This window comes from Pan paniscus, chromosome 8, assembly GCF_029289425.2.
Source record: "Pan paniscus chromosome 8, NHGRI_mPanPan1-v2.0_pri, whole genome shotgun sequence".
Taxonomy (NCBI): Eukaryota; Metazoa; Chordata; class Mammalia; order Primates; family Hominidae; genus Pan; species Pan paniscus.
The window spans coordinates 141,637,146-141,663,682 of record NC_073257.2 but is presented as its reverse complement, the minus strand read 5'-3'; the positions used below and the strand labels follow the sequence as shown (position 1 = coordinate 141,663,682).

The following is a 26,537-nucleotide window of genomic DNA, read 5'->3' as shown; positions in this document are numbered from 1 at the left end:
AGCACGTGTCTACGTGACCCGCTGTGTGACTTATCCTGCTTCAAAAATACCAAGAGTTAAGACAATGGGGTAAGAGTCACATCACTTCATGTCATAGGAAAAACTGAGATTTTGGCTGATGCCAGAAAGGGATATGATAAATCATAAATCAGCGAAAAAAGTCTGAAATCGGTTTTCTTTTGTTGGTGTTAAGATAAAATGAAATAGAAGGCGGGTCCCAACCATACACATCGTGAGGCCACATTTTCATCCAGGCCTCGGTGACGTGTAGAACCATGCGAGCTTCCCTGCTGTGGTTCACACCGTGGCAAGGAATGCTGGGTAAGAACATGGCGCTCTAGTGCACAGCTGGGTGCAGTTTATTTTCTCTATACATCATATGCTCTGTTTTATTTCTCCATATGCAGAGCTACAGGTTTCCCTTCCGGCTTTTGGATATAGTTAATTATACAGCTAGGATGACAACACAATAATGAAGTATCAGACAGCAGCGCACCGCCCATGCTGGAAACCCTGCCTGCTGCCATCAGTGACATGAGCTGGCCCCCCACAGTCGTGACCTTTGACTTCCAGGATCGACACTGGGGTGCTGGGGTCCTAACAGGCCCATGGTCCCTGAGGGCCCTTTGGGGCAGCCCCTGAGATGAGAGGTCCCTGTCCCTTCCTACCTGCTGCCCAGAGCACACTAGGCCAGGGAGTATGGAGAGAGGGTGAGACTTGACTTCAGCTCTCAGAGAGGTGCAAGCTCCATCGAACCCGTGTCCAGAGAGCTCTCTGTCTTTCCAAATCTTGGCAAATGGTTATTTTCTATTCACCTGATACAGACTGTAAGTGGATGCATCTTGCATTAGCCTTTTTGGCAGGTAGGAAACAAAGCTAGAAAACCTCTGTAAGCACTGACTGCCATGGCCTGTTCCCCTTTCTTTCAGTGAGACCTGGGTGTGGGATGCTAGGAACTGTTGAGTGGAGAATGCCATCACAGCCATGGACACAGCCAGGAAGGGAGGCATGGTGGGGATGGGGCAGGGCCAGCTTTCTAGTGTGGACGGCCTGGGACGGGCCTTAGCTGGCCCTGGACAGCGGCTATGGCAGCCGTCTGTGGCCTGAGGGTGCCAGACTGCCCCATCCTGGGCTGTGGCCCAACATGAGCCAGGCCTTCCACACTCACTTGGCCTGTTTTAATGGACATGAAAAATAGAGCAAGGGCAGCGTTAGAGAAGGAAACAAATGTGTGCAGGACCGCGGGCGTCTGAACTCATCCTGCTGTAAAATATGGAAACAGAAAGGGCAGACACGCTTGTTCCCAGGACACTGCCACTTCCTTTAATACAGCGGTGCCTCCACGCCCCGCGTCCGATGCAGTGTTACACGTGTGTGTCGCTCAAACATCCATCCTACTGCACACACTCAGTTTCGGCCAGCAGGTGGGGAGCCCGAGGTAGCTCCCGCTCCCCTGAGCCAGGCCCCTGCCAGACCTGAGCTCCCTCCCAAGCCTGGCTTCCCCAACCGGTGGCCTTCGTGGGCCAGAAGCCATTCCTTCACGGCCAGTCCTCCGGAGTAGTTGCCCACGGCTCCGCTGCTGCAGACCACTCTGTGGCACGGGATGAGGATGGGGACCTGGAAGACAGGGGGGCAGCCACCGTCAGTCAGGGATCTGGACAATGAGGTCTTTGGGGTCAAGGCCAAGGCCCTGATGGACAGGAGTCCTGGGCCCACCAAGCAGGGGCCCGCGCCGGGGGCAGGCTGTTGGCATGGGTGGGCGTCAGCTATGTCTCAGCATGGACTCCCCCTCCCCTGAGGCCCTTGAGTCCCTGGGGGTCTCGGCACGGGCTGGGGGAGGGACGAGTGTCCTGAGGTGACATGGGGCATCCTCAGAGAATCGCTTTAGGCCACGATTTGGGAGGAGAAAACTTAATTTCATCCGGTGAGTAATTTACAACGTTCGCTTACAAAACTGAAAACTACGTTTCCGAGTTCTGGTGGTATGTGACGCTCTCAAACACTCCCCAGGTACCACGCAGGCATCACAGGACGCATCAGAGAAGACCATACCTGCACGGGCCCCTCCAGCCCATGGCCGGCCAACTGTGGCTGTGGGCGCACGCAGCCCACCACCTGCTTTTGTAAATGAAGCTTTACTGGAACGCAGCCATGCCTTTTTCTCCATACTGGCAGTGGCTGCTTTGCCAAGCCTAACATATTTACTCTCTGGCCCTTGACAGGAGGACTTGGCCAACCCCTGCCTCATGCTGTGCCCAGGAGTGGGGATGTGTCTCCCTCCGTAGTCTCGAGGTGCCTGTAGGGGTCTGAGAAGCTCCCTGGTCACCCCCACTGGGGGCAGGGCACGCTCAGCTCCTCCACTGGGTCCCAGCAGGTACCCAGACCCAGTACCCCTCCCTGCCCTCAGCCCTCCCACCGGCTGCTGCAGCCTCCCAACTCAGGAGCTCAGGGAGACAGAGCTGTCGTCCAGCCGTTCACCCGAGAGTGACGCTGAGCACACATCTGTCTTAAACTAGCAGAGGGGCTTCAAAAAGCAAGCTTGCATCACAGGGAAAACCACCCCCACCCAACCAAAGAGGAAGCAGTGACTGTCCCAAGGGCTCCACCCAGGGACCCAAGGCAGCGACGGCTCTCAAGGTGCCATCTGCACATTCACCCAAACTCACCCACTGCTCAAAATGCTGCCATCCTCATCCCGCACATGAGGCCAGGGCTGGCACCACCTTGAAAGGGTGAGGGCATGGCTCCAGAGAGCTCCAAGCTGCAGGCGGTACCTCCCACATGACTCCCATGCCCCCAGGCACAGGGCTCTGGCGGCAGCATCCTGGGGCCTCCGGCAATGCCCAACCCGTTATTTCCTAGCCTGGAGCCCGCACGATCCGGATCTGTGGCTGACCTAAACTCAGGATGCCCTGTGCTGATAGGGGCTGATCCAGAGTGAGGACCACAACCACACAGCCATACACAGGCCCCGGATCCTGCCTACCAACTGCTTCTTTATGGCCAGTCCCACCAGGGGAAGGGAATCCGTTCCCTCCAGAGGGGCAGGCGCCTCCTTCAGTGCAGTCCTCAGGGAGACTCTGCCTTGGTCCTTTGGCGTTGCCCGAGCTGTGTAGACAGGAGGAGCTCCATGGGTCCACTGTCCGGCTGAAGCTCTGAGAGCCACCTGTGGTGGGTGGGGGCAGGTGCTGTGGCCCCTGCCTCTGGTTTCCATGTGGGTGCTGGCCTCCTCCACTCTCACACCCACAAGGGAGAATGAGTCACTGACCACCGACAAGGGAGGAAGAGAGGGGTATGCCCAGCTTAGCACTGTTAGGGCTCCTGCAGGTGACCTGCCTGCCCCAGGGTTCGGGGCGCCCTGATCTCTTCTGAGATGGTCAGCCCCTGCCTTGGCTGGGGAGGCCTGAGCTTAGCCAGAGGGGATAGTGATGGCGAATGTAATTCTTGTGGGAATTACTGGGAAGCCACCATGGCCATGCCACCGGCCCCCCACCCCCTTCCTTCAATCTCGCTTTTACCCTAATAAAGCTAAAATCTTGAGGTCTGCTATCCATTTCTCAGTTGGCTCAGAAAGGTGAAAGACAGGGCAGTAACATATGGGCATCTCTCTGGTTGTCCCCCTCTGCCTGGGCAGACAGGGATGGCCACACAGCCTGCATGGCCACCGCAGGGGACTCTGGGGGCTCTGGGGGCTCCAGGGCCATTTGCTTAAGCTTCCCAACAAGCGGTTACTGTGAAGATCTGCTCCAGAATGGCCTCCCAGGAGCATGTGGGGAAGTCTTGCACAGATTTCTAAAGAAAGAATTGGCTGGAGAGCCTCCCAGGCAACAGCCTGCATCCCTAATTAGCTCCTGGCGCCTGGGGAGCAGGTGTATGGGTGGGCAGCCACTAAGGGGCCAGGACATCTCGGGGGACGTGTGGGGGGACATGCCTCATCATCGTGCAAAGCATCACAGTGGCTGCTCTGTGAAGAAGGTAAACTGCCAATGAGCACGACCACAGGAGCCAGGGCAGGCTCCAGAAGAATGGGGAAGGGCACCAAGCTCGCTCTGGAAGGTTCTCGGCTGGCACGACACGTGGAAGGCACATGGGAGATGCCTAACGATCGCTTACTGCCTGGCCCCCCTTCCTCCCTTCCTCCTGAGCTGGAGGGCAGCCCACTCATCCCCACACCCTAGATGGCCCAGACACGGATGCTGCAGACCCGGGACCTCTCCCCGGGCCCTCACACATGGCTGCCCTGCTCCCAGCTTCCTGCCCTGATGAGAACAAACAGCCATTCCTGCAGGATCCCAAGGTTGGGGCATGTCCAGGCTACCCCCGGGTATCACTCCGGGTATCCCCGGGTATCACTCCGACTCCACTCTTCTTTTTCTCTCCAGCTGAGCGTATCCCCAGCTCAACAGAGAAATGATTTCTGCCCATGCCCAGCTTCCCCACGCTCCACCCTCCAAAGCCAGTGAACTGGACAAAGCAACCAGCTACTGGTCAGGTGAGCTTTTAGAGGAAGCAGCTGGGGGCGTGTGCCCAGCGTCTCCAAGCTCTATTTCTTGGGCACCTCTGCTTCCTGGGGAGGTGATTCCTACTTTTGCATCCCCTGAGGCTTTTGGCACAGGCAGCTTGTGTCACTGCCACACAGGCACCTGCCACAGATTTCACCTGGTGGGTGTGGCCCTCTGTGGGGCCCAGCTACACACGTCCCAGAGGGAGGTGGGGGAAGCCCCAGCCACAGCCCCCCTTGGAAAAGGTGCTTAAGCCCCTGGGAGCGGGTGTGCCCATGCCTGATGCTGCTGCATCTTCGACCCCATCTATGGCCCCCATCACCCCCGCCAGGCCCCACCAGGCCTGTCTCAGCCTCCGGCCGAATGGAGTCTTGTGCGCAAGTTCATAAAGCTGTTAAGTGGCAAAGAAGGGGCTCTAACCACTGTCCTGCATGGCTCCACGCACCACACTTCTCCTCCTTGACGTGGACTGTTGAGGTGGGACCTTGTGGGGTGACAGCTGGTGCCAGCAGATGACATGGCTGCAAGGTGGGACTCTGGCTTCCGGCACATCACACAGCTCATCCTGATTTGACAATGAGTTTGGTAACGTGCACCAATGACGCAGTCTAAGAGGCTTCTGACGACTATGACATGGGAACATGCAGGTGGCGGAGGGCTGACTGTTTTTAACGTTGAGTTTACTAGAGTGAGGTGTAGTAACTGCCAAGTTCTGGAACAGCTGAGAATCCCAGTCTTCCAGAAGGAGTCACAGGAAATCTCCAGGATGGAATATTTACCCTGATTGATGATTTTTATCAAATACAACAGTCCCATTAATAATTGCTGTGAGGGCATTATTAGATAATACACAATTCACGTTTTTGACTGATAAAGAGGTAGGCATTTAATTCAATCTAGTTTTATAAACATTTAGGCACCAATTCAATTTTCCCACCTAATAGCAGATTTCACAGCAGAGCTTCGGTTTTTCTTCTCTCCCTCTCAATGAGCTATGAAATTATAAAAATGAGTAAAATAAACATGTCTCCCTCTCCCTCTTCCTGTACATCAATGCAGAGGCCAGGACAGACGGCACGGAATAACAATGACCCCGACAGCTGTGACCGGTCCTCACCTTAGCATGCTGTGATGGGGAAGAGGTGACTTACCAAATAGGCACTATTTTTACCGTTAGAAATAGGGAACGCTGCTTCTGTTTCTGTGAATTTTGGTGGCAGGTTTCAGACTATTAAGATAATGAAACCTGCTGAAATTTATTGGGGCCCTAAGGACATTTTCAAAGGATCCGTACCCTCTATGCCCTCTCCTTTAAAGCATGTGCTGCATAAAATGTAATTTTTATCAATAACCAAGAAGCTCATAATATCACAGCTGCATTGAAATCTTCATGCTGTGAAATCTAATTCATCCAATACGCGAATCCATCACTTATGCAGCCCCTTTCTCAAACGCTATAAAACTTCCAAACCCATAGATTTGTTTCCAACAAAAATAACATGAAGGGGCCTTTCAGTCAATGATGGAATCCCTCTGATTCTGGTACCGGCTGAATATTTTTTCCAACTTCGCCTTTGTTCTTCTGGGCAGCAGCCCACAAGGGAAAGAGCTTGTTTTCACTCGCAGCCTCATCAATACCTAAATCCTGGTGAACAAGTGACACCGAGAAGCTGTAATCAATAGCTCCCTGTGCGTTTTTTTCTTCTGGTCAAATGGTTCAGCTCCACTGACAACCCTGACACTTAGAACATGATGCTAAGTCTTTATCAGCAGCCATCTGGGTGACGGGCAGAACAAGCCTCGGGGGGTCATTAACGCTCATGGCAATCCGTGAATAAACTAACTCCTCAGGAATGCATTTGTTTAGAAAAAGGTGGGGAGACTATCTGTGCAATGTATCGATTGCCTTTGAACTGCATTTAGCAAATTCTGTCTGAGGATGAAGAGGAAGGGTGCTTTGTGGAGGGGGTGGGTCGTGAGGAGTTTTCTACTCAATATACTGGGAAACTGACCATCCTCTCCCGCTGAGTTGGGGAGACAGCCTTCCAGGAATGCTGACCAACCACCTTACACCGGCTGGTGAGTCCTTCCTGGAAGATTCTGGAGAAATCAAGCTCCTAGGATAGAGGAAAGCTCCGCATGGCAAAAGCCATCCCTTACTCCGGTTGGGGAAGAGAAACCCATGCCGACAGCAAATGCAGTAATATGAAGCAGCACGTGCTCCTGTTTATTGCAAGCCACCTAAGGAATTAATGCACAATGAGCTTTATGACTGTTTTCTAACATTCCAAGTCCATTTTTCACTCTCCTCCCTTAAATGCACAATCACTCTATTCAGCCTGAATATAAGGGATGTTTTCAATGAGCGAGTCTCAGCGACGCACCGTCTGGGCTGGAGTGGATGTGCGCAGCCTTCCGGCTGGGACACTGCTGTCAGCGCCAAAGGGAAACATTCCTGAGGACACTGACAGCAGCCATGGCTCACTGCTGGCCAGCGCCCTTCCTCTCGCAAGTCCCTGGGTCACCTTTTCATCCTCCTAGCCCATTCTAATGAGGTTTCTAATGGGAACTTGGGAGGCTGTCAAGCTGAACCATAGTAAACTACGTAGCTGAAGGCTTCTTGCAGGAATATCTCTGGCATATCTGTGCTATAATTTGAGGCGTCTGTGGGTACCGTAGCCGCAGGTCCTGCTGCAGCCCCCTCCTCAGGTTGAAGGTCACTGCACACGGTGGAGCCCACAGAAAGGCCACGGGAGGCCACCACCGCCTGGCTGCCCTCGGCACAGGAGGCATGTGGATGCCGAGAAGGGCGAGACTTGGTGCCTGTAGAACCCTCCTGACTGATGCTGTGCTCACCTCCAGTCTTGGCTTTGCCATGGGACAGGGTGCCGATGTGCGGACTTTACAGACATTAGGGTTTTACACCCCATGTGATACTACTTTATACATTTCAGTGACTGAGGCCATACTGGAACAGAGACACTCATAGAGATTAATAGCAGGAGAAGAGAGTCACGCTGGTTTGCAGAACAATAAATGTCTCCGAATATCGCCACAAGCAGGATTGCTAACCAGCGACGGCATCTCCACTGCAGAGTGAGAAACTGCTGGCATCACGAAAGGCTGGTGGGGGAGGGTGTTGCCACGCTGCACATGTCAGTTAGTGGAGCTTGTCCTTACAGCAAAAGGGGAGCTGCACGTACAAGGGAGCGAGCGGAGTCGGCGCCCGCTGACGGGACCACTCCCATCTTCATGTGTGTGCACGGAGGGAGCAGAATCCACCTCAGTGGGGAGAAGACAAGGACTTACTCTCCTCGGGGGGGCACAAAGAGTAGACACTGCCTGAAACAGTCACTGCACTGATGCAGGAAGAGGACCCCCAAAACCCCATTCGCATCCACAGTTCTCATGGGCCCTACACGGAGCCACAACACAACAGCATCTGAGCTGCCTTTTCATCAGGTTGAACACCTCAAAATTGACTCACAACTGGGGAGAAGACAGCAGCCTTCCAGAGGGGCATGTAGGTTAAGTTTTATTGGGAAATGTCAAAAACCATCCTCAGAAATGTGATTCGGAAATATCCCCCAACGCGCCGTAAAAATCAGATCCCTACTGCATGGTGCAGATGTTTTATGACAATGTAGCTGAAGACATTGCAATTAATGTGCAACAGGTGCAAAAGGAAGGGCCAACTGCGCCCACCAGCCACTGTCACCAAAACTGAGGACAGGAAGAGATGGAGGAGGTGGGGATGGTGGCTGTCCCTGTGGTATCTCACTCCTGGGATATTTGGGATATTTTAATAGGGTAGAAAGCTCGCCTAGATTAGGGTGTACATTACGACAATGCAATCCACTACAAACCTACCAGAGTTGCTTTTTAAGGACTAACAATGCAGTTTTGTGCAAAAGCCTACGTAACTGTCATCTCCTAGAAACGGAGGCTCTGCCCCCAGGCTGCTGCAGAGGGCAGCAGGAGCAGCAGGCTGTGGTGTGAACATGCCAGCCTCTCCCCTGTGAGCAGGGATATAAGTAGTTTTGGAAATAGACAGTAAAGCCACAGCAATTTTTCAAAAAGCGAGGTCTATCTGATTTAGTAATTTCCCATCCCATGATGGAGTGATCATATTTGTGCTCCCTGATCAGATGGTATGCTTCCATCATGCTAGAAACTTTCATAGAGCTTTCGGGAGAAGACACTGCCAACGTGACCACACACCATCACTGGGTGAATATTCCAGGGGCACTCTCGAGGTTGTGTGGGTTCTCCCAACAGGCCACGCAGACGGGGTACCCTTTCTGCCCACCCCACACAGGCACATGTGGCCTTGGCCGGGCGCACATGGCATGCTGTGACTTACCACCTCATGCCAGATGGCCCGCAGCCCAGCTGCCAGGCCTGGGTGCTGTGAGATGGGAGAGCAAGGGCACCCACGTGGCCCCCGGGCACCAGAGGCCACGCTGCCCCACCCACGCTGTGTCCCGGTTGGGCCTTGTCCTCTGGGGAGCATGGCCTGAGGCTGCATAGCCTGGGAGCCTCGAGTTTAGTGAAATCTGACTGCAGACGCGTGGGAAGGACAAGGACACAGAAGGGCTCTGGGGAGGGTGCCATCCCTGGTGAGACACGAGGTGCGTGTGGTCCAGGTCCCTCGTCCCATGCTGCAAGGCCTCCTGCCTCGCGTGCTCACGTGTGGTGCTTTAGCTCTTGGGACCCAGGGAGCCCTGGGCCTCAGGGGGAGTGCAGCCCACAGAGAGACGGGGTTGGATGTACACCCTTGCTTGGCCATCCTGCTAGGATGCAGGCACCTCGCAGGTAGACCTTTTTGTCTGTTTTGTTAGCTGCTGTACTCTGGGCACCTAGAAGAGTGTGGGCCATAAAACAGGCACCCAATACTTCCACCTCCTGAGTGAGAGGGTGGGGCCCCCTCTGCCCGCTTGCCACTCCTCCAGGCTCCCTCCTCTCCTGCTCACTGTGACAACCAGGAGCTCATGCAGTGGAGATGTGCTCCCAGGGCGGGGGAGCTTCCAGGAGTCTAGTGCTGGGGTAGCCTCCTTGACTCTTCTGGAGGCATCTGGCATAATGGTCCCCATCACAGATGTCGCCCCTCTGCCCACCCCAGCAGCACAGCCTGCCTTCCGAGGAAACACGTGGGATCAGATGACACCCTGCCACCTGCACGCACCCGCCACCCACAGCCATGCCCGCGCCATGAGGACTCACAGGATTGCCTCTCATTGCTCCTCCCACTGCTCGCGCGGCTTTGGGGTTGCCTGCCAGGGCTGCTAATTGCTGGTAAGAAATCACTTCTCCGAATTTCACAACCTTCAGCAGCTTCCATAACACCTGTCTGGTGAACGACTCTGAAAGGAAGAATGCAGGATGATGTTATTTGGACACACGGCTTCAGCAGCTCTGATATAAATAGCCACTAGTCCCAAAACAGGAAACGCATCTACACAAATAGAGGTGTTATACTCAATTAAAACACGGCCTCCATGCACTGCTGCCACCATGTCACCAGGCGAGGAGACGTGAGCATGTGGCAGGCCACCATGCAGGCTGGCCCCTTGGAAGGCATCCTTGGAGCTGGCACCGCAGGTTTGCAATTTCTTTCCACCTTCCCGTGTTCCGCGTGGGGTTGCGTGTGCCACTCTTCTAGCGACTGGGCATGTGTAAGTGAGCTCGTGGCTCAATTAATACGCACAGAAGTCCCTGCCTGCCCGCCTACTTGGAAATCTTTTGTACTGCTGGTTAATTTCCAACTTCAACTGGGACAAAGAAGGCAAAAGCAGCCACAGGCCAGGCTGCGATATTATGCTGGCTGTCCACCTCCAGCCGTGTGCAGGATTCCCCCAGCTACTGCTCGGAGTGCCAAACACCACAGTACGCAGGGGCTGGCGGTGACCTTGGCTACAGGCATCTTTAGTGAATAGGGCTGCAAAAATAAAATGACTTGATTCCCATTTTAATTGACTAACCACATCCAACTGCATTTGTGCCGCATCCTGCTGCAGGAATGAGGAGGTGACTGCAGGAGAACATTCTCTCCCTCTGCCTCCAGGTTTCAGAACTGTTACCTGGGAGTGGTGTCGGCGGGAGAGAAACTGGGGCACGCGAAGAAGGCCTGTCTGAATCAGTATCTATTGTCTTTCCAAGGGGGACATGCAGCTCAGGAGCACTGGAGACAGAGCCATGTCCTCCATCGCAGGGGCTCCAGCCCCTCCAGGGGCAGGAGTTTCTGAATAGCAGCAACAAAGGGAAGGCTTCCGCGGGCAGGAACGATGTTCTGAGTGTGTCCACAAGAACACTAATTACACTTGGTGCCAAGCTGGCAAAGTGTGATTTGGTTCTTAAAGGAAACACACCCTTACATGTGTGTTAAATAATAAAAATCACTTCTTAACTGAAGGGAACGATAATCACTTCACTGGGAAAAAAATCTGTTTAGTCTTTATTATAACATTAAGCAAATTAAACATCAGCATAATCCAGGTGATACTAGAAAAGGGTCATCAAAGAAATTAACTTTGTTGTTCATTAATTTACATGGATTAGTAGAGGGCAAAAAGATAGCAAATGTGCTCTAGTTTTTTATGATATAATTTCAAACTGTACACCATTTGTGGCAGGAGGGTGACTTTGGGGTTAATCAGACTGATTTGTCCTTTTAATTGCTTTCTATTCAAAGAAAATTCATTAGATAATGTTCTCTTCAAAATTCATGAATCAATTTAACTGAAGAAACCACATTAACAGCTTTGGGTTCATTAGCACATGCAGTTGTATTACCGGCTGATGGCTGGGGGGGTGGTGGATTTCCCTGGGCAAATGCACTGTGTTTACTGTCATTTCTTCAGAAAACGTTTTGAAATCAAACTGTTAATCATTATTATGGTTGCTGTTGTTGTTATGCCTAACTTTAAAAAAAAGCAAAGCAAAGCAAGGTAGCCTGCTGTTGACTTGGAGGTAAAGAGATTTCGGGGACAGCTGTCTTGGAAAAGAAACAATGAAAGCAGCACGTCAATACCGCAAGAAGCAGAGGCCAATTTCCTGCCTTCCTCGGCGAACACAGAGTTGGTGGTTTTGTTTTCCGTGCTTTCCGTTAGGTGTTCTGGGAGAACGGCCTGGAACTTTACTAAACTTGTAGGAATGAAACGAGGGAGGTGTGTGCAAACTTAACCGGAGCACAGAGTAGTTCCGAGAAACAATGGCACGGTTCCAAGGGCCTCATCTGAGCGCCGGCCTTGAGTGCTGCTCTGACAAATTGCTGCCAAATTACAGTGCACCTTTCTTTCCAAGTGTAAAAGTATCGTATAATAAAACAATTATATGTCCATAGATGAGCACAGAGTTTATCAAACATGTTCAGCTTCATTGTCAGTTTCTCATGGGAAACCATTTCTTAACTGGTCCGTACCAGGCAACATAGGAGGAAGTATAGCTCAAACAATGTAGTATTTAGCAATCAGGCACCTGATTTTACAAATGTATCTGAAAACTCTGTTTCACCCTGCAGCGAACGAATGCAGTAATTAGTTGAAGCAGCTCTCAAAGAGCACAGTGCTTCGAACCCTAGCCTGTGCAGAATCACATGGCTGAATGACACCCGTTCTTGAAGAAGGGCAATCCTTGCTGTTAAGCATCATATTCTATAATCGAGTGAAATCCACTCATAGACATTAACTCATGTGGAAAATAGAAGTTCTTGAGGTTGAGGTGACCAACATCAGTCCTCAGTAGCTGGAATAATCACTTCAGGTGGCCCAAAGGGGCAACCATTAAAACAGCAGCCTTCTGGTCCAGGCGCGGTGGCTCACGCCTGTAATCCCAGCACTTTGGGAGGCCGAGGCGGGCGGATCACGAGGTCAGGAGTTCAAGACCATCCTGGCCAATATGGTGAAACCCCATCTCTACTAAAAATAAAAAAATTAGCTGGGCGTGGTGGTGCTCGTCTGCAGTCCCAGCTACTCGGGAGGGTGAGGCAGAAGAATCACTTGAACCCGGGAGGCAGAGGTTGCAGTGAGCTGAGATTGTGCCACTGCGCTCCAGCCTGGGCGACAGAGCGAAACTCCGCCTCAAAAAACAAAAAACAAAACAAAACAAAAACCCAGCAGCCTTCTGTCTTTCACCATGGGCCTCCCCAGAGGGCAGCCCCGAGACCTTGGGGCTCTGTGACACGGCCTCCGAACGCCACATTCTAGATGTTCCTCTCTTACCCCTCCACTTCCCTTGTTTCCTTCCCAAACTCGCCCTTCCGCCTGCCTGTCCTGTGGTGCTGGGTACCTTGGGCTGGGCTTCCGTGGCTGGGGTCAAGGGAGAGGACCTGCATCTTGGAGTCTCTGCATCTGAAGGACCTGGCTATTTTCATTTCGGCTCGGGCAGCTATTTAAATGTGCGCACCGTAACTGCCTCACCCAGAGAAGACTGTTTTCTAAACCCTCTGCCTGCATTGTGCATCCTCCGCCAAGGGTCTGGATGCCCTTTTCTCATGCTGGTCACGGGAGAAATCGTTTTGTGTCACAGACACTGGGTTTTTATGCAAGGTGTTTTCATGCCACACCATGGAGTGGAGCTCAAGGCTCTGAGCAGGCCTGACACCTGAACCTGGACCAACTCAGCCAAACCCAGCTCCAATAAGGAAGACAACACACACCAGAGCACGGCAGGAGGACACAAACCGGGACCAGCCTGGCTCTGCCACCGCTGAGCTCAGACTTATCACTTCCTTGTCCTGGGTGTCCATCTCTCCTCGGTGATAATCTGCTACGAGCCACCTCAGCAAACACACCTGTGCGTCCACTGCACACGGCCAGGCTCAGAGCACAGGCAACAGCAGAGCTGGCCAGGCAGCTGGCCCTCTCTGAGATCAGGGCTCAGACAAGCACTGAGGCTCTCTTTCCTGGGAGGCAGGCCATTGTGCTTCCAAGTTCTTGAGGAGGAGTCTCCTTTCCCTCAACCATCACAGCTCCGTGGGTGGTGACCTGTCAAGGTCCATGTGGCTTCCTGGGGGGAAGGGGCATCCTTCAGCAGCCCAGGCTTTGGGACTTTTCCTTAGCCAGGCTGCAGCTAGCAGGGGCATACTCAGGCCCATACACACAGGTGCTACCTGCCGGGCCATGCTTGCGGAGCATCTCAGTAGCTGTGCTGTGGCCATGGCCAACAAAGAGCAACAGAGAGCAAGAAAGAGCAGGGCCTCAGCTCCTGCAGGACATCCCTGTGCAGCAGCCACTGGCCTGGAAGGGGAATCCCCAGGAGCTGGTGTCCCTGGCACGAGTCACAGCTATTTGACCTAATGCTCCCTGGCCATCAAAAGCAGCCAGAATAAACTAACCTGAAACACAAATGGAGGGAAAGGGGGATTCTGGTTCCAGATAAAATGAAGCAAGCACTCTATACTTGTTTCTTCTACTGAATGTCTTTATAAAACCTGGGCAGAAGGCACAGAGCAGCTACATGAGGGCTGAGAAGAGTCAGTGGTAGTTGGCAGCCTTGGAAAGAAGATAAGAATTTCAAGTACCATGGAAAAGATGAATGGGCTTCCTGGGTTATCCCTCTGTTGTCCTCAGCCCGAACTTACTACAGCCTGAGCCCTGGAGGCAAAGCCTGGCACAGCTGGGGAGCCCCCTAGGGGCTCTAATCCACTTTGAGGAAGGAAAAGCATCACCTGCTGCTAGGGTTTCAATGTGTTCCTGTGTTGGAAACAACTGCCACTGTGACAGTGTTAAGACGTGATTAGGTCATGAGGGCCCCTCCCTCAGGAATGGATGAATGCTGTTACTGCTGGAATTGGTTATCGAGGGACTCTGGCCCCTTTTCTCCTGTCTGGCATGCTTCCTCGCCATGGAATGCCTTCCACCACGGGGTGGCTCTCGGCAGATGCCGGCGTCATGCTCTTGGACTTCTCAGCCTCCAGAACTGTGAGCCCAATAAATTCCTGTTCTTTATCAATTACCTAGATGGCAGTGTTGTTATAGCAGCAGAAAATGGGCTGAGACAACTATGTTCAGGGCAAGTGAGGAATCATCCCTTTTTGGTGTTATCTCTGAGCCCTTGAACCTCAGCTCCTCCCTAAGCAATCCTGTGGTGTGGGGGACAACAGGGGCCGCAGGAGCCCAAAGCAGTGAGGGGGAGATGGTCCCTTTCTGATGGGAAGAGGTGTGCTCCCCCTAAGAGGTGGGCGAAATGTCTTTGCTCTTTACCTCTGTCTTCCTGATGCTTGGACCCAGATTGAGGTTTACTAATAGGAAGAGTTTAGCGGAGTGGGGTAAAGCCCCAGCTGTCTGTCCAGGGGACTGAAGAGGGAGCCCTGAGAACTGAAAAGTGCCAAAAAGATTGTGGAGGAAAAGGAGTTCATGGAAGCAAACCAAAAAGCTGTTGATAGATTTCTGGACTCACCTGTTCGGGTGAGCTGTCTACTTCCCCGCCTATGCACATGTGTATCTGACCCTAAACCACAGACTTTGAGAACTGCTGTAAGAATTAGGCACTGCCAGTTCCCAAACTGGCTGGTGAGTGGTGCACAAAAGAACTGATCTTAAGAGGACGGAAAAGGGTTTGAAAATTGAACAAATATTGAAGGCTGGTCAGAACTTATGAACTAACTAAATCCAACCAGGTTGACTGCCTCCTAAAACAAAAATATCAACATTATCTGTAGGATTTATATAAAACCCAGAGTCTCATAATATTCAAAATGACCAGGATACAATCCAAAATTACCAAGCATGCAAATAATCAGAAAAATAAACTCACCAGGGAAAAAATCAACTCATGCCAAGGCTGAGATGACCCAAAAGTTGAAATCATCTGACAAAAAGTTTAAGAGAACTGGTATAAAAATGCTGCAAGGGAAGACACTCTTGAAACAAACGAAAAACACAAATAGAAGCTATAAAGAATAATAAAGTAGAAAATTTAGTGTTGAAAAATACAATAACCAAAATTAAAAACTGTACTGCATAGGATCAATAGTAGAATGGAGATGCCGAGAAAAGAGTCAATAAAACTGAAGCCAAGTTAACAAAAAATCACCCAAACAACAGAAAGAAAAGTATTTAAAATAGACAAAAAGAGAACACGTGAGACAAGGTCAACAGATCTATTTATGTCACTGGAGTTACAGAAAAAGAGGAAAAAGAGTGTAGGACGGGAAAAAATTCAAAGAAATGATAGCTAAAATTTTGTCAAATTTGAAAAAGATACACAACTGTAGATTTAAGAAGCCCAAAAAACTGCAAACAGGACACATTCAAAGAAATCCATTCCCAGATAAATCATGATCAAACTGCTGAAAGCTTCAGAGAAAGTCTTGAAAGCCACTAGAAACAAACAATGCATTATGTACAAGGAAACAGTCATTTGAATGACTGTGGAATTCTCATCAGAAACTACTGAGTCCAGAGGAAGTAAAACAGCACTTTTGAAGTGCTGAAAGAAAGAAAAAAACCTGACAACTCAGGATTCTATATCCGATGTTTAAGAATCCTTCAGGAATGAAGTTAGAGTTAGAGACATTTGCTGATAAAAAGGAAAATCTAAGGTAATTCATTGCCAGTAGATCTGATCTTTAGAATGGCTAAAGGAAATTCTTCAGAAAAAAGGGAAATGATGGTTATAGTTATCCATATACTTACTCTAAAGAAGCTTGGAACATCAGGAATGCAGGCAGAGTAAGAAAAATGTAAGTATATGGAAAACTATTACAGGCTATTTTCCTCAAGTTTTTCAAGATATGTTTATTAGCCAAAAGCAAAAATTATGACATATGAGATTTTCAATTTATGTAAACATAATGCATGATATTATAACATAATGGGAGAGCTAAAAGGATTTATATAGTCATAAGATTTCTATATTCCACTTAAAAAGGTAAAACAGTGATTCTAATTAGACTGTGAAAGAAAGTATTATAATCCCTAAAACAGTCACTAGAAAAACTATATGAAGAGATATAGTAAAAAACACAACAAATAAAACAAAATACTAAAACAAGTTAAAAATAGCCCAAAAGAGGGAAGAAAAAGGAAAAAAAGAGGGCACAAACAATAAAATGTTAGACCTAAATTCAAACATTAATAATTACATTAAATGTAAATGATCTAACCACACCAAGGAAAAGATAGAGACTGTCACAATAGATTTTTAAAAACATGCACAAGAAAATGCTGTCATAAAGAATTCACTTCAAATGATACCTGTAGGTAGGTTAAAAGTAAACGGATAGAAAAAGATATACCATGCACACACAAATGTAAAAAAAAATTAATACAAGACAAAGCAGACTTAAGAACAAATAAAATTCCCAGAGGGTAAAAAGGAATATTACATAGTGAGAGGGTCAATTCACAAAAACAAATCATCAATTCTAAATGTATATGTGTCTAACAACAGATTTCAAAACTCACGAAAAAATTCAAGGAAAATTAGACAAATCTAGAATTATATGTGGAGACCTAAACACCTCTTTCTCAATAATCAATAGAACTAGGTGACAGAAAATCAGCAAAGATACACAAATAAAAAATATTATCAACCAATTGGATTTAATGGATATTTACAGAACACTCCACCCAATAACAGTAGAATCTATACTCTTTTCAAGTGTGCATAAAACATTGACAAAGATATGCCATATTCTTCTGGGCCATAAACCTTAACACATGCAAAATGACTGCAATCATATAAGTTACATCCTCTGATCATAATGGAATTAGACTAGAAATCGACAAAAACCATAATAGAAAATTCTCCAAACATTTGAACAGTAAACATATCACTTCTAAATAATCAATAGGTCAAAGAGAAAGTCTGAAGGAAAATTAAAAGAGTATACTGAACAGAATGAAACTGAAAATAAAGCATATTAAAATTAATGGGACAAAGCTAAAACAATATTTACAGGAAAATTTATAGTATTAAGTGTCTATATTAAAAAAGAAAGGTCTCAATAATCTAAACTTCCAACTTAAGAAACCAGAAAAAGAAGAGAAAAATAAACTCAAAACAACCAGAAAGGAAATAATAAAGGCAAAGGCGAAAATCAACAAAATTGAAAACAGACAAATGATAAGAGTAAAATCCAAGAAATTAAAAATGAGTTCCATGAAATGATCAATAAAATTTATAAATCTCTAAAAGACTGACAGAAAAGAAGAAACAAATAATCAATATCAGGAATAAAAGAGAAGATATTGCCACAGATCCCACAGATATTAAAGAGATAATAAGGTATTCCTACAAATAATCGTGTACTAAAATCCAACAACTGCGAATAGACCAATGCATCAAAAACTACAAACTACCAAGCTTATCTAAGATGAACCTGAATACTCCTATAATTATTAAAGAAGTTGAATTCATAGCTTACAATCTTCTGAAAAAGAAACCTCTAGGGCCAAGATGATTTTACCAGTGAATTCTATAAAATGTTTTAAAAATAAGATTGATTTGACATAATTTTTTCCAGAGAAAGGAACATTTTCTAAAGTGTTTTATGAGACCAGCATTACTCCACCATCAAAACCAGAAAAAGCCAGAAACCAAAAGCGTACAGTTCAGTATCTCTTATGAACACAGGGTAAAAATCCTCAACAAAATATTGGCAAATCAAATCCAGCAATACATAAAAAGAACAAGACATCAAAATTAAGTGGGGTTTGTCCCAGGAAAGCAAGGCTGATTCAATATTTGAAAATAAATCTACATCATGAAACTACAGTAATCAAGACAGGGTGGCATTGGTAAAAGAACAGACACAAAGGTCAATGAAACAGGCACACACAGATATACAGTCATTCCTTGGTATCCATTAGGTATTGGTTCCAGGACCCTTCTAGAATACCAAAATCCATGGATGCTTAAGTTCCTGATATAAAATGGCATAGTGTTTGCATATAACCCTTGCACATCCTCCTGTAGACTTTAAATCATCTCTAGATTACTTAGGATATCTAGAACAATGTAAATGCTATGTAAATAGCTGTTATACTGTATTGTTGAGAGGATAATGACAAGGAGAAAAAGTCTGTACACTTTCAGTAAAGATGCAACCATTCTTTCCTTGTTGTTGAACATTTCTTATCTGCAGTTGGTTGAATACATGGATGTGGAACCCATAAATACAAGGGCCAAATTTAGACTTTGACAAAGATCTTTGACAAAAAAAGCAAAAGCAATTCAATGGAGAAAGGACAGTCTTTTAAACAAATGGCCCTGGAACAATTAGACATCACATGAAAAAGAAGTGAATCTAGATACAGACTTTATACCTTTCTCAAAAATGAACTCAAAATGGATCATGGACCTAAATCTAAGAGGGAAAATCATAAACTTTCAGAATATAACACAGGAGAAAATCTAAGCAACCCTAGGTTGGGAGAAGAGTTTTTAGATACAACATGATTCATGAAAGAAAAAAATGAATAAGCTGGACTTTATTAAAATTAAAAACTTCTTTACTACAAAAGATGCTGAGACTCTGAAAATGAGAGGCAGACTAGGAGAAGATATATGTAAGACACATATCTGAAAAAAGACCTGCATCTAAAATATATTATAAAAAGACTCTTAAAATTCAACAAGAAAAAAGTCAAACAACCCAATTAAAAAATGGGCAAGTCTTAACAGACACTTCACCAAAGAATATATATAGGTGACAAATAAGCACAAGGAAAGATATTTAACATAATTTGTCTTTAGGAACTGCAAACTAAAATAATGAATATGATTACGATGGCTTTTAGAATGGCTAAAAATCCAAACACTGACAGTACCAAAAGCTGCTGGCAAGGATGTGGAGCAAAAAGGATGCTTAATCATTGCTGATGGGAATGCAAAATGGTAAAGCCACTTCGGAAGACTGTTTTGCAATTTCTTTCAAAGACAGAGTCTTACCATGTGATCTGGTAATTGCACACCTAGGTATTTACTCTACTGATTTGAAAACTGACATCCTCACAAAAACCTGCCTGTGAATGTTTATAGCAGCTTTATTAACACTGCCAAAAGTTGTAAGCGACAAAATGTTGTTCGATAGGTGAACGGATAAACAACTATGGTACATCCATACAATGGAATATTATTCAGTGAAAAAAATGAGCTATCCAGAAGACACGGAGAAAACTAAATGTATACTGCTAAGCAAAGGAAGCCAGCCGAAAAGGCTACATACTGTATGATCCCAACTAGATGACATTCTGGAAGAAGCAAAACTATATAGACAGAAAAAAGATAAGTGGTTGCCAGGGCACTTGCAGAAGGAGCGGGGGACTGAATAGGTGGAGCACAGGGGGATTTTTAGGGTGTAAAATTATTCTGCATGTTACTGTAATGGTGAAAACATGATATCATACATCTATCAAAGGCCATAGAAGCTTACAGCACAAAGAGTGAATCTAAGCAATGTATGTAAATTAACAACAACAAAATATTTAGGAGATCAGGGGATCCTGGGAAGAAACACAGACTGTGACAAGAGAATCTGACTGTATTAAAAACTTAAAAAGCGTCCTCACTGAATGGGGGAGGAGAGCTGATTTCTCCAAAAGTAACTTGAAAGTGAGTGGAGTCTGTAAGACTAAAGGCAAAAGGAACTGCACATAAATACTGAACTCTAGTTGATAAAGTTGTTTCCCATGAGCACAGGTGTTAAACTTTCTGATACTGTTCTATATGTATACTGGGCTTGAATAATTAAGTAAATGGATGGCAGAAAGTGTGAGCCAGCTTTCTCATTGTGAGTGGGATTTTACAGATAAGTAAGGAGAGGAGGCTAGAAGAATCCATGTGGTAATGGATTAGAGTTGCAGATATCAGTAGGAACTAATGTTTAGCTTAACATAGACACAGATAATTGCATACAGAAATGTTTACAATATATATCTGTCCGTGGGTTAGTATACAGAAAGCTACTTCTGTGGTCTGTCAACTGAGAAGACTTAGAAACAACACCACCCCCGTAGCAAGGAGCGAACCTAGTGCCCAGTCCATGGTTTCTCATGCATTTTATAATAAAAGACACCAGACTCCTTCAAGAACTGGCCTTTTCCTCCCTAGGACTGGGACAGGAAATACACAAGATGAGCCTTGAGAATCTTGCAGTATCAGAAAGGACACACTCCAAAACGAAATGAAGCAAAAGAACAAAGACAAACATTCCAGTCAAACCACAATGAGGAGAGTATGACAAAGGGACACAGGAGCAAACTGCACAATCTCCCAAATGGCCAAAACTGGAATAATCTCAGCAACAAAATAAAGTAGTATTGGAAGACAACCCAAAATATCAATATCCCTGAGTCCATACTAACATAAAAAAATGACTGAATACAGAAATAGGTGAGGGAGAAGAACTCTCCCATGCAGAAGCATTCCCAGTAACTTACGTAGACACTCTGTCTTCAAGGAGCGTAACTCCCCATTCCTAAGTGTGTTAAGTACAGCAACTTCTTCGGGACGAGTGCAGTACGCAGGGGAGATGGGGGAAGGTAACTTTATCATGGAGTCACCTGACAAACACCACTACCCAGCCAGGTAATCAAAGTTGACATCAACAATGATAAATGACACTGACAGCATGACTCCTTGATACGATCTCAGGAAAATGACAGCTTACCTATGTGGTTTTTCTCCTCACACACTATAACTCCAGTCAAATCATGAGAAAAGCATAAAACATTCCAAAAGAGGAACATTCTACAAAATAGTTAATCAGTACTCCTTAACACTGTCTAGGCCATCTAAAACTAAGGACCTGTCACAGCCAAGAGGGGCCAAAGGAGCTAGGAATGCAGTATCCAAGGCAGGATCCTGGAATGGAAGAAGGGCAGTAGGTAAAAACTAAGAAAACTTCAAGATCATAGGACATTAGTTAATATTAAGGTACCAACAATGGTTCATGAATCATAACACATGTACCGTACTAATGTAAGATGTCAAGTGTAAATGTCATCATAATAAGAATCAATGGTATAATTTGGGAAAATAGGTGTGCAGTATCAGAGAACCCTACTGATTTTTCAATTTTTCTGTAAATCCGAAACTATTCTAAAAACAAAGGCTATTAAAAACGAACAATAGCTACCATATTAATATCCCAGAAAAACACATAATCTATATCAAGTCAGAAAAAATATTTAATACAATTTAACACCTATTCATGATAAAAGCTCTCAGCAACCTAAGAACAGAAGGTAACATCCTCAATCTGACAACTGTATCTGCAAAAAACCCACAGTTAACATCATACCTAACTGTGCAAAAAAAGCAAGATGAGGAAATAGAAGACAATTGTTTTAGAAAAGAAGAAACAAACTCTTCCTATTTGCAGACAACATAATTGTCTATGGGAAAATACCCAGGAAATAATAGAAAAGTCTTAGAACTAATAAGTGAGTTTAGCAAAGTCACTAGATACAAGGTTACTAAGTAAAAATCAATCACCTTTCTATATACCACTGATAATGGCTCCAACCAAATAAAATACTTAGATGTAAATCTAACGATTTGTATATAGGCTCTGTTTGTTGGAAATTACAAAATGCTGAAAAAGTAATCACAAGAATGTCTGAATAACTGAGGAGACATATCATGTTCATGGAAATCTCAATATCATAAAATTTGAATTCTAACAAACTGACCTATAGGTTTATTATCATTCCAATTAAAAAACCCTAGAAGAATTTATTGCAGATAGACATGTTGACTCTAAAATTTAGATGAAAGGGCAAAGGATTGAGACTAGCCAACATATTTTACAAGAGACAAAAAAGGTTAGAGAAATCACACTGACAGGTTTCAAGACTTACTATACATAATAATAATTATGTATTTGCAAAGGGATAAATACCCAGCTTGTTGGAGTATTGATGGAGTTACTGGATGGAGTTACCGGAATAGAAGAGAGATTTCCAAAATAGACCTACTGAAGCACGACCAAATGTTTATTGACAAAGGTGCAAAGGGATTTCAATGAAGAAAGCATATTATTTTCAAAAAGAGGTGCTGGAAAATTGGATATCCATAGGCAAATAGTGAAACGTGATGTAAATCTCATGACTTACTTAAACAAATTAACTCAAAATATATCATAGATTTAAATGTAAAACATTAAACTGAAAAAAAAAAAAGAAAATATATGACAAATCTTCATGACCTGGGGTTAGGCAAACAGTTGTTAGATATGTCCTTCAAATCATGATAAAAAAAAGAGAGAGATAAATTGAACTTCATTAAAAAGGGAAAAAAACTGGTTTGTGAAAAAGTTTGGTCTATGAAAGTCAGGTGTTTTTTTTTTTTTTGAGACAGAGTCTCGCTCTGTCCCCTAGGCTGGAGCAAAGTGGTGCGATCTCGGCTCACTGCAAGCTCTGCCTCCCGGGTTCACGCCATTCTCCTGCTTCAGCCTCCTGAGTAGCTGGGACTACAGGCGCCTGCCACCATGCCTGGCTAATTTTTTTTTTGTATTTTTTTAGTAGAGACAGGGTTTCACTGTGTTAGCCAGGATGCAGTCGATCTCCTGACCTCATGATCCGCCCCCTTGGCCTCCCAAAGTGCTGGCATTACAGGCATGAGCTTCCGCACCCAGCTGAAAGTCAGTGTTAAGAGAATAAAAGACTAGCTACTACTAGCTAGGAGAAAATATTTGGAAATAAGAAATCCAACAAGAGTCCTATCCTATCTAGAATATATAAAGATTTTTCCAAACTCAACAGTTCCAAACTGAAACTCAACAAACCACCTAACTTAAAAAAAAGGCAAAAGACTTGAATTGACACTTCCCCAAAGAGGATATAAGGAGGGGTCAATAACCACAAAAGAAGATGTTCAACATAACTGGCCATCAGGGAAACGCAAATGAAAACAATGAGATATCATTACATATCTATTAGAATGGCCAAAATAAAAAACAGATCAATGGAGATATACCCACACGGTAGCGTACACTCGGCAAGAAAAATGAATAAGCTGTAGATACATGCAACAACTTGGATGAATCTCAAAGGCATTAACCTGAGTGAAAAAAGCCAGGCTCCAAAGGTTAAATACTGTCTGATTCCATTTATAAGACATTCTCAAAAACACAAAGCCACGGTGTTGGAGAACACGTCGCAGTTGCCGAGAGCTGGAATGGGGGTGGGGAGAGGCCGTGGCTGCCAGGGGGCGGCGTGGGGGTGTCCGGGTGGTGGAACTCCTCTGCACCCTGATTTTGGGGGTGGTTACAGAAACACACACACACGTTAACATTCACGGGACTGTATACCCCACAAAAAGCCAATTTCACTACATGTTAATTTAAAAAATAAACAAAAAGATGAGGGAAAACACATTTCCAAGTTACCTTCTCTTTAATCAAAGGGAGTTTTCTCCCCAAAGTTCAAGACACTAGGGACCAGTACTTCCTATTTAAAAGGGAATCTAGGTCACATTTTCTGCAAAATCGTTCCCTCTGCGAGTCCCCACCACCTGCCATGCTCTCACAGAAGGCTGTCACCACGGAGGGCTCCTCCACTAGACTCACGGAGGACCAGGCACCTACCTCCCGGGGCTCTATCCCAACACTCAGCACTGTGGGTGACCCAGAGTAGACATCCAGTAAGCGCCTACTGGGTGAAGCAAGGTGGGTGGTGTCAGCATGGAGCCTGGGCACCATCCTTTCCTGGGAGGCTGGAAGACAGTGAAGGGCAGCATCTTCTGTAAACACAACCAGGGCCTACAGATCCCCACCCGGCATCTACTTCAACCTGGCCAAGAGGAACCTGATAAACCTTGCGCACACGGCTGGCGATGTGGCGGGCCAGGAGCTCCTGTGGTCTGTGGTCCCTGTGGAGGCGCACACTGAGAGTGAGCGGGAGGAGGTGCCTGCAGCCCCACTGGCTGGCTCTCCGTGGCACGCAGGAAAGCCATAGGGCCTTTGTGGCCCAGGCCTCTGCAGGCAGCCTTTGCCAGGCCTGTGAGGGCTCAGGCTCAGGTCAGGCATGGGGTTCACAGCAGGGGGAAGGTGCTGCTAGCTGCTTTAGTATGGTCCCTGGAGGAGGTGGGCCCAGCTTCACAGTGCTTGGCCAGCCAGTGGGTGACCTGCAGAAGGAACAGCCCCTGACATCTGGCTTGTGGCTTGCTCACTCCGAAGGCAGGGACACGATGTCACACACTTTCCATGGGGCTGGGCTACCAGGTTAGTTTGGACGTGCTCTGTATGCCATGGAGCTCATAGCCAGCTTGTGCACAGCTGCCCAGGCATGGAGGTGGCCTGGCGCACGCCCACACCAGCCCCGTCCAATGCCTTGTGTAGAGACTCAGCAGTGGGGTTCTCTGGGCTTGCCAGGAGCCAGACTGAGTCCCAGCGCTCACTGACCCCTAAGCAAGACTCCTCTGGGCCTGGACAACCTGGCCTCTAGGAGGACAGGACACCACCACTGCCTGGTTTTCGGAATGTCTTTGGGGCAAGCTTTCAAACACGTGCTTGAGGAAAGCACAGGCTTTCCTCCTACCCAGCCAGATGCTGTTTTATTCATCATGGAAGCAGAGGCTGTCCTCCTCTGTCCTCACCAGGTCATCCCATCCCAGCCAGGCATGGCCAGCATGAGCGCTGAGGGGCCTCCACAAATAAAAACAAATACACTGAGGATGGCCCTCCAAAGCTCCAGAGTCAAGCCCAACTGGCCTGGCTGCTTCCGCCATTAGGATGACCATCTGTAGCCAGTCTGGACACAATCTCTTCTTTCCATACGCTTTACACACTATTATATATACGCATATGACACAGCGGCTATGGAATACAATGTGGTTTAAATGAAAACAATGGCATTTGTTTCAGCATGTCAGCTGTGACCTCTGTGACCCCACAGGGAACAAGGAAGCAGCTAACATGGAAGAAGACAGTCGCCCCAAAGGTCCAGGAGTGCACCCAACCAACTCACACTACGTGAATTAAATGCACGCACTTGCACTTGAGGATGCCAGACTGGGGCATGGAGGGAGTGAGTGTGTGGACAATGGGCAGGGACAGACTGAGTTGGTGAAACACAGACACCTCTGTCAGAACTGTGGGCCGGTGAGGCCACGATGCCACCAACCAATGCACTGATGCACCTCTGTCCACTGACAGCTGCTACACCCAACAGGGTTGGCCAACGGAGGGCCACAGAGGACATCTCTGTCTCCTGAAAACGGATGCGTGACAGCGTCTGTGGATGAACAAAGCCCCAATTCAACGTGGGTTTCCAACATGCTATGAGATATGCTGCAAAATATGGTGGCGTTCGCCGGCAAGCACCAGTGGAACCCTCCTGAGTGAGGTGATGGCGAACGAGGTGCCAGAGTGGAAGTGACAGGTGGGCCTGGGTCTTGGATGGGTATTCCAGATAGATCAGGAACGACCCACCCCACTCCACCCAACAGCCCACCATATACCACCCACATAGCGGCCAAGGGGAAATTAGGGAAGACGGTGATTAGGTGGTAGGATTTCAGAGGCTCTTGAATCCAGGCATGGCTCCGTTCTTTATCATTTACCACCTCTGTGAAGGCTAAGCATCAAGTTGCCATCTTCCGGCCCTGATGACCTGGCTCTGAGCATGGGCAGCTGCAGTGGTGGGGAAGTGCTGAATGCCCCGGCCCTGAAGAACTGGCTCTGAGCATGGGCAGCTGCGGTGGTGGGGCAGTGCTGAATGCTCCGGCCCTGAAGACCTGGCTCTGAGCATGGGCAGCTGCAGTGGTGGGGAAGTGCTGAATGCCCCGGCCCTGAAGACCTGGCTCTGAGCATGGGCAGCTGCGGTGGTGGGGCAGTGCTGAATGCCCTGGCCCTGAAGACCTGGCTCTGAGCATGGGCAGCTGCGGTGGTGGGGCAGTGCTGAATGCTCCGGCCCTGAAGACCTGGCTCTGAGCACGGGCCACTGCAGTTGTGCGGCACTGCTGAATGCCCCGGCCCTGAGAACCTGGCTCTGAGCATGGGCCGCTGCAGTTGTGAGGCACTGCTGAATGCCCTGGCCCTGATGACCTGGCTCTGAGCATGGGCTGCTATGGTAGTGGGGCACTGCT

General features: G+C 47.3%; 1 protein-coding gene across 3 annotated transcripts in view; it reads right to left on the bottom strand.

Annotated features, from left to right (window-relative positions):
• Positions 1–317: 317 nt before the first annotated feature.
• Positions 318–26,537, bottom strand: part of MGMT (O-6-methylguanine-DNA methyltransferase) — a 306,952-nt gene continuing 280,732 nt past the window's right edge. For all 3 annotated transcript variants that reach the window (XM_003816271.5, XM_063607584.1, XM_034931711.3), the window contains 2 exons: positions 9,726–9,865; positions 318–1,617 (listed from right to left, as the gene is read on the bottom strand). In XM_003816271.5, the coding sequence (XP_003816319.1) occupies positions 1,408–1,617; positions 9,726–9,865 (350 nt within the window). In that variant the 3' untranslated portion in view covers positions 318–1,407. The remainder of the gene's footprint in view (positions 1,618–9,725; positions 9,866–26,537) is intronic.